Below are 14,630 nucleotides of genomic sequence, written 5' to 3' on the forward strand. Positions count from 1 at the left end.
CGGGAGTTGATCTTCGCCTTCGTCGCGGGAGTTCTTGAGGGAGGATTCTAGCTGTAAGAGTTTTCTTTCTAACTCTTTTCGCCGCTCCATCTCCTCTTTAAGGTACCTTTCGGTTTCCTTTTGTTTCTCCCGCTCTTGCTCCAATTGCTCCAGGCGGCTATGAACCAATCCTATTAGTTCAGCTACGTGGGATGGTCCCTCCTTTTCTGATTCACGCCCATCTGAGGAATTTACCTTCGGATTCTTTACTCCGGAGGTACCCTCTCTATGCTGGTCATTGTCTTCATTACCATTTCCCATGTCTAGATTCTCTTGTTCAGAATCTGTTTCGACATGGCCTTCTTCATGGGATCTTTCCGCCATCGAGGGATGATCTCGCGGGTCCCCGGCAACGGCGCCAATGTTACGGTAGGTAACCGGAGATTAGTCCAATGGATGGCGTTTGGCGGCCCAAGTGTATAATAGAGGGGGACTCCAGGTAGGTCCGCAACTCGGGAGGCTCCGTCCGACTTATGCTCGCGTGTGAATGGGGGGTGGTACCTGCAAAGACACTCCGATACCTAAGTTAGCAAGAGTGTGAGCAGATCTAGAGAGTATTGGACTTAGGGATACCTGAGGGGTGTCAGTGTATTTATAGTGGTAAGCCAATAACCACCGTTGGTGTAGTGCCGTATCTTTAGGATAATAACCGTCCCATTATCTTAGGGAGGTTAAGATATGGCTTTATGAAGTGGTTAGAGAGATTTTCGGGGTGGTTACTCATTTGAATGAGTGTTTATCTGCCAGCTAATCTTATAACCGACTTCTTCATCGCAGGTCGGGATGAACACCGACTTCGTATGCAAAGGCGGCGTTTAGTAAGGCTTAATCTATTGGATTAGGCTTTTTAATAGGACCTGGACCCTTATCATTGGGCCAGGGTATGAACAAATAGATTGTCAAATATAATATTATTTACACACCAAATTCAGCGATTAAATCAGTCACTTGTATAATTTAACTTAATTTTAATTTGTTTTATACTCCAATGTATATTCTACATTAATAACTGATTTTTATAACTGATTTTAATATCCACTTAACATGATTGAAATTTTTAAAGGAAACTAAGAATTTATGAGATATTATATGTTAAAAAATCACACTTAATAACACCAATTAAAAGGAAAAATTGAAAAGATCCATTTTGGCCAATACATTTAGAAAAGGGACCATTGTCGTACATGTTACAATCTAAACGAGTGAGACACAATGCAACCCACTCCCACTTTCTCAACAAATTGCGGCAGCAATGTCCATAGACTTGCACACTAGTGTCAAAACTTTTCTAAGAGACGAATTTTTGGGATCGATTTCAATCCACAAGCCCATCTTCCATCTCCAAAGGATCAGATGTTAACTAAGATTTTTGCTTCTTTGATTTCTTTCCTGATGGTTGTTCTGATGATCCTATGATGTATGTCTCAGCATTTATGTTTTCTTCGGATTTGCGCATCCCTAGCTTCTTTGCTTTTTGCTGTTGATAAACCAAATTTTGATTCAAGTTACATGATAACACATTCAAGAGACACTACTAGTTCGACATTCATTTTGGCAAAATGGAAATTCTGCTGAAGTTACCTTTAAGGACTTAGTCATGTCAGCTACATTATTATTATTAGCATCTTCAGACTTATCCACCGGCTTTGCAGGTTCCTGAAGAGTGCAAATAAAATTTTTACAATGCAATAAAGAACATTAAAAACAATATGCACGGCAAAATTTGTATCGAAAAGTAGAGGATATTGCAAAAGAAATATGAGAAAAACCTTGGGTGGAATGAAGGCCTCTTCTCTTTTTCTTTTGTTCTCGGCAGTTTTTTCCGCTTGCTTCTCCTGCTTCTCTTGCCATTTCTTTGCTGATTTCTTCTTAGCACTTAAGAAGTATTCTCCAGTTTCTAATTCAATATCAACCTGAAACACCATCAATTCATAAATTAACAACAAACCACAGGATGTCAAGACAAGAACAGAACAAACACAATTTAAAACTCGTATGGACATAACTCCTGAGAAAAGGGGAACAAAGGCAGGAGGTTGGAAGTGATGCTAGAAGGGGTCAATAGGTCAGAAGAGATTATACTAAGCAATGATAGAATGAAATCCAACATGACAGGAGATGGTAGTCATTGTCTCACCTTACTGGGCTGTTGAGGAGGCGGGAAAGGAGTATATGGCTTCTTTTCTTTAGATTTAACCTTCTTTTGCTGAACATTTTTCCTACAAAAGGTGTGGTGTCATAAAGCTGCAGCAGAGTGTGGGTACTATGAATGTTAATACAAAATATCAAATGAATGCAGGCATACTTCTTGAACTTTGGAAGAAACCTATCCCAGTTTTCTTGTGCAAGGGCCGGATCCTTTTCAAGTTCTTTCTTCAGCATAAGAACCTGACAATGTGAAAAAGAGGGGAAATTTGAGAAATTTTTGATACCTGAAGTTTCATACAATAAAATTAGTCTACAGAAAATACAAGTACACTAACCTTAATGTTGTACACAGGATGCATTTTATTCAGCATGCATTCTTCAACAATCCTCCTTACTTGCTTCAAGCCTTTAAATGAACCCATTGCAGCAACTGTATTTCCCTGTGGAATTGAGAACAAAAATTCAAAAGAAGTCAGTTCATTCTCTAGTCCACCCAAATCTTGGATCAAGTTGAAGTCCATCTTAACAATCTAGAGCAACAATTAAAAATTACCTGGACAAGAATGTAGCAACCTGTGAGTATTTCAAGGGCCTACACAATAATATAGTGGGAGAAAAGTGAGTTACAAAGGCGAAATCAACAACCAGCAGTATGAATATGAAGACCTTGGAAGAGAGCTAACAAAGAATCCATCCCAGAGTCGAGAAAAATCAAAATCCTTAAAAAAACAACATACCTTCAATGTGGAAGAATTGGGACCCACAAGATGTTGTCTTCTTTTTACAAAACGCTCCTGCAAAAGTCAATTGAAAGGCTTCAGCTTCACTAGACAATATATATACCACCTGAACAAGCAGAAATAATATCTAGCAAACCCTCTTAAAATCTAGGGGAAAATTGAGAGAATCTGCAAAGGCGGCTAGAAATTCAGGCAATGCAACGTAGAAATTACCTTATTGCGAACCAAGCCACTAATTTTAATGATGTCACATTGCACTTCATCGTCAAGTATTTTGATTGCCTGAAATCAACGGAGCCCAACATAAGAACCAAAATGCAGCACCAGGTACAAATATATGAAATAAAAAATATCACACACAGAACACAGAATTCATCGGTTTGTTTAGGCGCAAAGACAACAATGCTAGTATGCTATGTCATAGGTTTTATCAGTTTATCAATTTTCAAAAGAAGTCACTCCTTTTAGGTCTATAGACTCAAGCTTATGAGAACAGCAATTAACACTGGACCTTCGGGGGTCATATTTTTCACTTCAAAAAACCTTTAATAGTCTGAAACTTTTTATCCTAGTAAAATAAATACTTGTTTTCCTATATCATATTTGGATTCCATCAGAACGCATTACATTAAAAATTGTTTGAACCTAAAATAAACTAATTCAATCACACACTTATTGCACATACTTGAGTACTTGACAATACAAGCTAGGCTTATATTCACTCTCAGAAACAGAAAACACCAAAGCTGAAGCACAACAAACAAAGCACATACAAAAAAACATAACAATAAAAAACCGCTACAATTATAAACTATTCATAGCTTTAAGATAAACACAATATCGAATACCTGAGGAGCAGGAACACTTCGTGAAAGAAGCTTAATAAGATCCCTAGCTTTGACAATAATGTAAGGATCCCTCGTCTTCCTGGTCGTGGAAACCGTCATTGAACCCTCAACCTATAAAAATTCCAAATTGCAAACAAAAATTTAAAACCATAATTAAGCACATGAATACTCAAACCCTAGCGGTAAGACTTAAGAGAATTAATTAGGTTTTACCAAGTTGAGCTCGCAAGAGATGCCAAATTCCTTGAGCGCAGACTTCACCAAAGGCCAAGCTTCCTGAAGGTACTTCTCCCGGTACTGAGGGAAAAGAGTGGAGAACGAGCTGACCTCAAGCATGCCGCCTTCGTTCCAAGAAGGATCGAACTTCTCGACCTTCCAATGATCGATGTTAGGGTCCTCGTCCCATGGCTTTGGCTTGTCGTGCTTCCCCTTCCGCTTCTCGTTGGTTGGAAGTGGTGGTGCCAAAGCGTCGCCGTTTTGGTCCGTCGCGTCGCCGTCACGTACCATGGTGGGTGTTAGGGGTTTGCGGTGGAGCAGCGGTGGGAGGTTTCGAGGGTTTTGGAGGGTTCAGTGGCTGCTGGAATAAGTGGAGAGGAGTATTATTTGATGGTTATTCTGTTCTTTTTTATCTCTCTCAAACTTTTTTTAAGGGGAAAAAATGACGAAGTATAGTTATCAGAACCAAACCGATAATCGATCCAATCATGCAACTGGGTCACTGGTTCAACCGGTGGATTATCGGTTGAACTAGTTAATCCGGTCACAATCAAATATAAATATAAAATTACAAAAAATAAGCTTAAAATTAAGAATTCAAAAGCATGTATTCACAAACACATTAATAACAAACAAGTATCAATTCTTAAACATAACTAATGATGCAAAAGTAGAAAATAAACTAGTCACCAGTACAAAATACTTTTTCAATTTAAATAAAGAGAGCAAATCATAACAGAATAAGTAAATTAAAAACTAATTAAGAACGAAATTCAACAAATTATACCAAATCAATACTGCTTATGCAAGAATCAAATCAATCAGTACTAAAAACCAAACCTATTCTTACAGCAACAAATTCAGCTCATTGCTATTCAACAATAAATTCAACTTTGATGATTAACAGCAACAAAAAATTTAGCTAAGTAATTATTTCAGCAAGGCAGCAACAAATTCAACTCCGTGATGATTTTCATCAATCAAAAGATTAGCTCAGTGATATTTTCAACAACAAATTTAACTTACAACAACAAATTCAACTTACAAAAACAAATTCAACAAATCCCAGTTCAGTCATGATTTAAAGCAACATTTAGATCAGCAACAAGGCATATTAATCGATTAGCAATTCAGCAACATCTCAAAATACAGGGAGAAGGAAAATCTGGAAAAGAGAGAACAGGGGAAGCAATGATGCAGGGACTCACCAATTATCCACGGCCCACGGCAACAGAGAGAACCCGAAACCAGAAGACGACGAGGGACGACGACTCCACGGAAGGCGACGAAGCAAGCGACGACCCCACGAGTTGCTTCCTCCTCCAGCGACGAGGAACCCAGGGACGAGACTCGAGTGAGACGACGAGGAAGGCCGCGAGACGACGAGGAAGGCCGCGAGACGAACGACGAGACTCCGGCGAGTGAGTCTGAGAGAGACTCCAGTGGGCTAGGCAGTGAGAGAGAAGATAGAGTTTAAGTCTGAGAATTGAGGGAGAAAGACGTTCTTCGAGATGAGCGACAAGAGTTAGGGTTTTGGTTTGAAGTTGGCGTACGACGCCGTTTCATTTAAAAATTAAAAAAAGTAAAAAATAACCTGGTCTGGGCTGCAACACGTGGTTATGTAATTAATGAAACTAATTCTAATTATACCGAGTTAAATATGATGTGTGTTACTCAATAAAAAAAATTGAATTAGTACAATTTTTAAAATAATAAATAAAAAATATTCCTCCCATTTTTTTACAAAACAGAAAAATAGAAGTTATGATTTTTTAAAGAAATATGTGACAAAAGAAAAAAAAAATGTCTATGAAAAACAACCGTTTTATTTTTTTTTCTAGCCATCAATAAAAAAGTGAAAGGTAGAAAAAAGAGATAGAAAAACAACCAGGAACAAGAACTTATTGGGAATTCGTATAACAGCTTAATTGAATAGAACATTATATACTCAACTGTCTATAATACAAAGATTATTAGAAACAGTAAAAGTGTAGTACGTCCATAAGTTATAAGTTTTTAAATTAGAATAGATTCTGACATCAAAGAATAACCATAGCTCAAAAACTATCTATTATAGATTTGGATATATTTTGAATTATATTCTTATAATATAATATGATAATTATAAATTTCAAGATCTTCTATTATAATTTTTGAATTGATTATAGAAACTAAAGCCAACAGACCAACAAGCTAATCTTTTGCAAGGTTCTGAGAACCGAACCAGTCATTGAACCATTCTAGTTACTGGTTTACTAGTCCAACCGGTCTAATCATGATTCAACTAAAAAAACCGTTTTAAAATAAAATAATAAATAAATTATAAATACACATCCTAAAATATAACTCGACCCATTTTTGTCTCATGACAACACTATCATTCAGACAACATAATCATTAAATACAATGCAAAGCTACTTATTCATTGAGTTCTCACATTATACAAACAACTTTCATGACTTAAGTTTGCACATTTTCAGCAAACAGTTGTAACCAGTGTTATTTTTTCTTTTACTATGATATGTACAAATAACGTATAGTACAAAACTACAAACTAACTGAAAATAGATATGAGCTTAGATGCATGATTATATAGTGTAGTGAGGTGAATTTTTGTCTCTGTTGTTAACATGAGATTATACAATGCTCCCCATGTGAATTTGTCTCCAAGAAACATTATAATATTCATAAATTCACAAAATGTTTACTCTAGGAAACCAGAGAGCATACATACTGGACTAGGCAAGTAATGCTTAACTACATTGAATAAATTTGCATGGCCTTGACATGACTTTGACTAATAACACATATGCAAATATGCATTGAAAAAGTACAAAATTTCAATAAACATTACTAAACAGAGGCAAGAAAGAACAATTATCATTCAGCAACAAACATTACAAACAGCAACAAGTAATCACACTATTACCAAATTCAAAAAGAATGAAAACCATATAACCCCAATCATAAACACCATTACCAAATTAAATAAAAAATCAACCAAAAATCACCTTGCAAATCAAAAACTCAATAATTACATCAGATATCCAACTAAATAATTGCATCACAGTTACATAACTGATTTCAAAGCCTAGAAGCAGAGTGAAATTAAAAACATGAAGCATATAATAAATCAAAAGATCACCAATTGCAAATTTTTTAATAAGAACAGAAGTTAAGAACAATGAAAAATGAAAAAATGATTCAACAGTTTTCAACCCAATTTTAATAAAGCTCATCACAATGATTAACAACAACAAAAAGTACTGAAGGAACAGTGAATCAGTAACAGGCAGTGCAAATTTAAAATTTAAAAGTTATCAATTTAAAATTTATCATCAAATATAATCAGTGAGCAAAGCCAATCAACCAAGCACTAACTAAGTATTCTGTTCTGATTCTGTGACTGGGAAGCAACAAATTCAGCCACAAATTCAAGTTACAGCAACAAATTTAACAAATCCAAGTAAAGTCCCAATTTACAGTAACATTTAGATTAGCAACAAGGCAAATTTGATTAGCAATTCAGCAACATGCAAAAATACAGGGAGAAGGGAAATCTGAAAAAGAGAGAACCAGGAAGGATGGTGCAGGGACTCACCAACGGTCGACAGCGTGTCGGCGACCACCCCACGGAAGGCGACGAAGCAAGAGACAACCCCACGAGTTGCTTCTGCCGCCGGCAACGAGACAGACGAACCACGAGATGCCAGTGACTGAGACAAGACTCGAGTGAGACTGGGAGGCAGAATCGAGCAGAGACAACCACGGACGACGAGCAGCAACCAACACGCACAGCTCGAGCACTCACTGGCGGAGGGAGGCGCGAGCAGCCGTGCACAGAGGAGAACGGCGAGATGCGAGCACCCAACGTGGAGGATCCGGCGAGAGGCCCGAGAGCACGAAGACGGAAGTTCTTGAGTGCGATGGGCGGCGGCAGCAGTCTCTCACTCCGACAGACCGCGACAACTATTGGTGGAGGCTAGGGTTTGAGGCTAGGGCAATTTGCTCTTTGCTGAAGGAAGGAGTTGGAGAAGGGGGAATGGGGGATAACGCGTGCTTTTTGCCTTTCAAGGAAGGAAACGACGTCGTTTTCTGTAAACCGGCCAGGTTCCGGTCCGGTCCGACCTTTCGGTAACCGGCCGGTTCAGCGGTTTTTATTTTGCGTTTTACACACTGGATCGGACTATTTTCTTTGCCGGTTCCCGGCTCAACCGGCCGGTCCGATCCGGTTTTCAGAATACTTGTCAGATTTTGATTTTCTGTACATAAATTCAGTATATTTATACTTTTTTTTTACGGACAGTACATTTATACTTATATTACACACAACTTTTCACACAATTCAGGTAACGAAAAAAATATTATAACTATAATTTTAGCTACATAAATTATTATATTCTATTTTTTATTTGGTGAACTAAACGGGATCTAGGCCCAAAGAAAAAAAAACCAATAAAAATTTGACTGGGGCGTAACTACCATCATCATGTAAGGACTCCTTCAAGTACTGTGGCACAGTATCTAGAAAGATGAAGTCGAGGGAGGGTGAACTTAAGGCCTTAAGCTCCTTCTACATAGTTGGCAAGAAAATTGTCCACCTTCTAGCGGGCTCATTATATAATTGTATTCTATAGCATTAGGCCTATAAAATGTTGGATGATTTGATAAACGTTGTAACAGCAAGATGGAGATATCTTTGATGGTGGGACCAAAAAAAAACTTTGATGGTGGAAATAATTTATAGTAAAAACTCAAGTGCACCTGAAAATTAATAACCAAGAATTGTTAGATAAAAATTTAATCAAATCAGTCAAATTAAATTATTTAACGGCTTTCATTCTCTCAAGTATCAACTGCACACGACTCTCAACTATCAAATTCTCTCGACTATCAACTTCTGACTGCACCTAAATTTCTACTATAATTTATAGTAACTTGTTTCTTTGAATTAGACACATGGCTTTTTCCATTCTTTTTCCTCTTTGATTAGGGGAAATAACTTATCAAACTTCAAAATGCATTAAAACAACCACCACCGAGATTATCCATTGCCTATTGAAGAATTCAGATGAAAATAAAATGAGTAATTACAAAAAATTCCCGGGTTCACGTACAATTCGATCGTGCACATACCCAAACACTAGTTGCACATAAATGTCTGCTAAAATTGAGCAGACCCGTAAGAGTAAGAAAGTGGCTACTTAAGTTTAAAATTCATAAATTTCCAATAGCCTGAAACCAGAATACTTAGAACTAGCATTTCCATATAAGGCCCTAGTCATCTATTGCTTATATCAGAGAAATATATTATTGTACAAATAAAATGTTGTGAGCTAGTCACTACCAATTGTGATAATGTTATCATGAAGAAAATGATTGCTACAAAATGAATATTTTTTGTACATGGTACACAACAACACCACCTAACTAGAAGGGAGAGAAACGAATGACTTGACTGAATCAGAGTCGGTTCTCAAGCCCTTCCCTCAACTCTTTTCCCCTTCAAGACCCAAACTCACAAACACATGCTAAGAGGGTTAAAATATAGCACAATTAACTAGAACGAAGACAGGAGCGATAGTCCAGCAACCCAATTATCCACTTCTAAAAGTATATTCAGTGTCAAAAGTCTACTACTCCAGAGGTAGCTCATTTTTAGTGACTTCTCTGCACTAGCAACATACACATCACTTGTGACATTGACAACAAAAACCTGCATACGCATACCACTAGTAGTGGTCTACCTCTTTTTCCTAAACTACTACCCATTGAAACATTGGGAAGTTGGACAGAAAAGGGTTTTCCCTCTCCTTTGCCTTTATCATTTTTATCAGCATGATCACCTGCATTTACAAAAGATTCAGAGAGATACCAGTGTGTGACAACAGATATCAGATTCTTTGCCTGACCCTCCTACCATTTGTGTCACCACCTTCTGATAGCTGCGCCCACACGCTCTGAGATTTTTCCCCTCCGCTGCAATTGTCACTCTCACAGCCCGCAATTGTCTTCAAGATCTCTGACTGTAGCCATGGGCATTTTTCTTTCATATGCTCAAATCCATCTGACCTCATAACAGCTAAAAGTCCATACAAAACAGGAACCGTCATATGAAGTATGTAAAAAATTAAGGTAAAGGAAATAACAAGGTCAATGTTTTTAATTAACTCTTTACGCGATTCTCTACAAGTGTATATGTATGTGTGTGTGTGTAGCCTGACATGTTTGAAAAATGAATCAAGGAAGTCCATAATACTGATAACTAATTATGACGCTAATGAAAATCTAATGATTGTGGTGTCCAGTGTGTTCATCTAAGCCAAGGAAACTGCTCCTTGTGCCCCAGAATCAGCGCATGGAACAAAAGTCATCCCAGCAATTCATGATCCATAATTTTCTAAAATCTCAAGAACAAACAAAACGAAATGCAAAACACAAACAAAACGAAATGCAAAACACAAACCCCTCACCAGATGCTGTGTTTTATATTGGAATATGCAAGCACAGAAAATTAAAAATAACTAAGAAGGGAAAAGGAAGGAGTGAAAAAAGAAAGTAGTGGAAGAAAACTAACAAAAAGAAAGGGGGGAATTCTAAATTTGAAACTTTATCTGCATTCGAACCATGTTTCATTTCAGGTCTAATTTTAAGTTAGCCATCACTAACAAAAACTTGCAAGGAAATCATCCCTATTAACGTGTGTATGATTACAAGTTGAGAAAGAGGTAAAGTGATGACAATCAAGCATACCTGCTAGATTTTGAGCAGCAAATTTTAGGCAAACAGATTTTAACTCTGTAGCATGGCAATTGTCAGCCAAAGTCAAAATATTGGCCACGGAACTCACACAAATGTCCTTGCAAAGACAAGATTCACACATCAGTTTAAGCCTCTCCAAGCCATACTTGTCTGCTGCAGCTAACAACTTCCCTTTCAATGTATCCGAAGCTGGAAAATCACTATATGTGGTAGATGGAACCATGTCCACCTCTTCTGTAAGGGTATCCCTATAGATAAAGTGCAGCATGGCCTGCAAAAGTAAAAGGAAAATTAGGATACCTAGGTAGGGTGCATAATGTTTGTACCTATTTTGCAAGAAAAATACTTTCAAAAATATTTTTTCTGAGTTTATGGAGAGTTGCAGACTGCTTTTATAAGCGCTTCTTTTAGAGAGAAAAATCATGATTAGAAAATAATTTAATGTTCTGCTTTCTTTTCTGAGATGCATGTGAGAAGAAAATTCTGGTTTTAAGAGATGCAGAAGAAGGGAGATTTATTAAAAGTATAAGCAATTTTAATAATTATATCCAAATGCAAAAGAGATTTTTCTTATGATTAAATCAGTTCTGCATAGTATCTTAAACATATATTTTTAAATGTGGTACTAAAAGATTTTGACAAATGATGTACAAAAGCACAATCGAAACAACTCTGACAGGGGGCATGTGGCAATTATTAATTCTTATATAAGTTTTTTACTGTGAAGGGTGCGTAGATGTGTTTTGTTGTGGGTTCTAAATTTTATTATGTGTTGAAAAAACTCTCTCCTTTGGAAAAGACATGTACTTGGTAGGTTTTTTTGCCTTGGGCAGACTATTTCTTTCTTCTCTAGCGAAAAAATGAACAGCAAAGTCATTTAACAAGTTCATTTTCAAAGCCACGTGCTGCGTCTATATATTGGCTTACCTTATATTTTTAATGTTTTTTATGCAAACAGAAATGGTAACCTTCAATTTTCAATGGATCAGTTAATCAGCCCGAGCATCGCGCGGGTCGTACGTATACTAGTGACGTACAGAATCACATGGCATCCGCAAAATCAGTAAAGGCGGGAAAATAAAATAGAATGGCTGTTTCTTTCTACATTTGACAACAATCGTGACTGGATATGGAAAGACTGATGTGCCACATCATTCATTCGTATATCCTCATTTCATACTAAACAGCTATTTATTTTTTAAAAAGGCTTATCTTTTTGCAATTTGAAAACTTTATCTGTATTTTCTCCCTTAATTCCTGTAATATCATATTTCTATATAGAAAATCACAAAGTCTAGCAAAAGAACTCAGACGAAAACACAATATCTGAAAGTAAATCCTAGCCAAACTCAATGCCATGAATGAAAGAAAATCAGGAAGGGGACCAAAATAATACGTTTTTACCTTAAAAACCTTAGGTTCTAAATCTGATATTGTGATCTCTCGCTTTTCCGCATCTAAGCCTTCGAAAAACTTCGAACGAAATTGAGGGGATCTAGCAGCCAACACTAACTTATGAGCAGGAAACTTCTCCCCAGCTACATTAAAAGTAACATCTGACCCTTCCATATTTTCCAATAGCATACCAAAATGAGATCCGATGTCTGACTCTGGTACACTGATAGAGTGAAGTTGCGGACAATCTGTAGCTGAAACCACAACTCCAACTGTACAGTTGATTTTCAAGCAATCGTTCTTAAGAAAATCAGAGGTTTCAAGCACAGACCGTCTGAAAAACCGCTTGTACCCCCTGCAAGAATAGATAAACTTTATCATCACTTCACAATCATCAAAATAGCACAGTACTTTTTTTCGCATTAACCCAGCATCCATTTCAGCGTCTAATTGGCATAAAGAGGAACAAAAAGGAATATGATGATGTATCGAAGACACTAAAAAGGACAGAATTAATGGAACGCGCGTTTTTTTTCCGTTAAGCATTCGATTTGTGCATCACAAGACACTGCAAAAATAACAATTATCCATATAAATTACAATAAATACTATTCTGACCAGTATAATGTTTTCAATTGAGTTAATTATGAGCAAGAACGACCCAATCAAGAACAATAATGAACTGTGCCTCTAAGTCTAAGGAAGAACAATAATGAACTCACTTTGAGATGACAATGTTACATTCCAACTCCACTTCTATCATATAAAAAATTATTCTCTCCTCACACCATCATTTTGTATCCACAAACATTGAATTATGAGCGTATCAAATATACAAAGTTAAGAATATTGCAGAATGGAGGAAATAATCATGAAACTGAGGCCAGATAATCCCTAATTTCTCCTCACATATGCAACATAAGCTTCATTACACATACAAACACCATGAAAAATCAAAATCGAACTAAATATCACCGCAAACCAACAGAAAAGAAAAGCAAAATCAAACTCGGAACACAATAGAATTGTCATAGGATTCATATATAAACTAGGAAAAAGAAAAATCGAGAATCCGTAAAACCCTACCACATGCTTCCCTTGTACTTGAGGGTGTAAGGTCCACTCTCAAGCGACCGATCGAAGTGGCTATGGACCTTATGCTTTCCCTGTCCACTCTGATCAACAAGCGTGAGCTCGAAAAGCGCCCTCACATCGGTTCCTTCGCTAGCGAGAGCGATGAACGCCGAAACGTAAGCTGAGTTATCCTCCGGATTCTTCCCGTCGGGGTAGAAGTAGATCGCCCACTGGTAACCTCCGACACAGAAAACGTCGCTCGCGATGTGTTTTCCGATTCCCATACCCTTCGCCAAAGAGTAACCCTGGATCACAAACTTATGTGAGCCGTTCACCGTCTGCGTCACCGACCGCGAGGTCGTCGGAGACATCAGCGCCATCGCCGTCGCCGACTTCTCCGGCGTCGTCGAGGTTCCGGCCATGGCGGTTGGTTGTTAGCTATATGCTATCAGAATCGCAGATTCATGCGATTTCGGTGCGAAACGAAACGACAACGGAGAACGAATTCAGCTCAATCTGAACGGGAAATGAAATTAAATTGAAGTTGAAATGGAAATAAAAACGAAAGTGAACTGGATTTGGGGAATCTGAGGAATTTGGAATCTAAATTCCAATTTTGCTTTTATTTAATTTAACTCTCTTTTTTTCTAATTTTGTTTTTCTTTTTTTTTTTTCTGGGAAGGAAGAAGAAAAGAGTAAGAGTTTTGGGTTTGAGATTGGTATTCAATTGGGTGCGTCAGTCGTCACGGTCTGGAGACTTCTGAGGTAACGGTGGTTGACGTCATTGGGGGAAAATTTTTGAAATTAAAAAATTGATAGTAATAAAATTTCGAACTAATCAAATTACGTTAAAATTAATTATATGTATGTGTATAGAAATTTTAAGAGTAAGATTTTCTAGAGCAAAGAAGTAAGAGTTTAAGACAGCGTTGAGGACTTGAGGTCGAATGTAGACCTTCTAGTAATCTAGTGTTTTAAAAAAAATTTGAGATTAGTTCAAAGGGATCGTCGTGTGTCTTTTTAGTTTTTTAGTACTTTATTTTTCTTTTTTACTTAATTGTTTTAAATTTTCATTTACCAAAAAAAAAGTAAGAAGTTAATAAAGCTATAAAGTTAATTATTTTTAGGATTAATTTGAAAAGTTTTAAGAATTATTTTTTTGGCTTTTAATTTTTAAAAAGTCATATTAGCGATGATTGACACAATTTTTTATATATGTTTTTAACCTTTTTAAAAATTATTTAAGAATTTTTGAAATTTTTTTAAAAATTATTTTATCATTTTTATTTATTACATAATTTTAAAACAAGTCTTTCTATAATAATTTCTTAAACATAAAGTTAATTTATTTATAAATTACTTTTAATATGAATTTTTATATTTTAAAGTTTTTAAAAGCATTTAATTA

At 36.6% G+C, this 14,630-nt stretch overlaps 2 protein-coding genes across 7 annotated transcripts; both read right to left on the bottom strand.

The window, feature by feature from the left end:
- Nucleotides 1-1,122: 1,122 nt before the first annotated feature.
- On the bottom strand, nt 1,123-8,017 carry LOC130941304 (KRR1 small subunit processome component homolog). 6 transcript variants are annotated; one of them, XM_057869758.1, is made up of 13 exons: nt 7,593-8,017; nt 5,200-5,438; nt 3,989-4,349; nt 3,776-3,886; nt 3,141-3,209; nt 2,925-2,981; nt 2,741-2,779; nt 2,523-2,627; nt 2,345-2,427; nt 2,177-2,258; nt 1,809-1,952; nt 1,621-1,695; nt 1,123-1,516 (listed from the first exon to the last, which is right to left on the bottom strand). In XM_057869758.1, the coding sequence occupies exons 3-13, from the start codon at nt 4,280-4,282 to the stop codon at nt 1,400-1,402; spliced, it is 1,176 nt and encodes a 391-aa protein (XP_057725741.1). In that variant the 5' UTR covers nt 4,283-4,349; nt 5,200-5,438; nt 7,593-8,017; the 3' UTR covers nt 1,123-1,399. The 6 variants fall into 6 exon arrangements, with proteins under 6 accessions (XP_057725741.1, XP_057725738.1, XP_057725739.1 ...); XM_057869755.1 differs by having other exon boundaries at nt 3,989-4,352; XM_057869756.1 differs by having other exon boundaries at nt 3,989-4,414.
- A 1,260-nt stretch (nt 8,018-9,277) lies between these two features.
- LOC130941398 (BTB/POZ and MATH domain-containing protein 5-like) lies at nt 9,278-13,921 on the bottom strand. The gene is made up of 5 exons (XM_057869883.1): nt 13,235-13,921; nt 12,158-12,503; nt 10,745-11,024; nt 9,912-10,073; nt 9,278-9,837 (listed from the first exon to the last, which is right to left on the bottom strand). The coding sequence occupies exons 1-5, from the start codon at nt 13,642-13,644 to the stop codon at nt 9,650-9,652; spliced, it is 1,386 nt and encodes a 461-aa protein (XP_057725866.1). The 5' UTR covers nt 13,645-13,921; the 3' UTR covers nt 9,278-9,649.
- Between the last annotated feature and the right edge of the window lie 709 nt (nt 13,922-14,630).

This window comes from Arachis stenosperma, chromosome 7 (genome assembly GCF_014773155.1).
Source record: "Arachis stenosperma cultivar V10309 chromosome 7, arast.V10309.gnm1.PFL2, whole genome shotgun sequence".
In the NCBI taxonomy this organism is placed as follows: Eukaryota; Viridiplantae; Streptophyta; class Magnoliopsida; order Fabales; family Fabaceae; genus Arachis; species Arachis stenosperma.

Coding starts and splice junctions, on each gene's coding strand:
- LOC130941398 (XM_057869883.1), bottom strand. CDS start 13,644: ATGGCCGGAACCTCGACGACGCCGGAGAAGTCGGCGACGGCGATGGCG. Junction 12,504..13,234: donor AAGTACAAGGGAAGCATGTG/GTAGGGTTTTAC, acceptor CTATTCTTGCAG/GGGGTACAAGCGGTTTTTCA. Junction 9,838..9,911: donor AGAAGGTGGTGACACAAATG/GTAGGAGGGTCA, acceptor TTGTAAATGCAG/GTGATCATGCTGATAAAAAT.
- LOC130941304 (XM_057869760.1), bottom strand. CDS start 4,282: ATGGTACGTGACGGCGACGCGACGGACCAAAACGGCGACGCTTTGGCA. Junction 1,953..2,176: donor CTCCTCAACAGCCCAGTAAG/GTGAGACAATGA, acceptor ATGGTGTTTCAG/GTTGATATTGAATTAGAAAC. Junction 1,517..1,620: donor ACATGACTAAGTCCTTAAAG/GTAACTTCAGCA, acceptor GTTTATCAACAG/CAAAAAGCAAAGAAGCTAGG.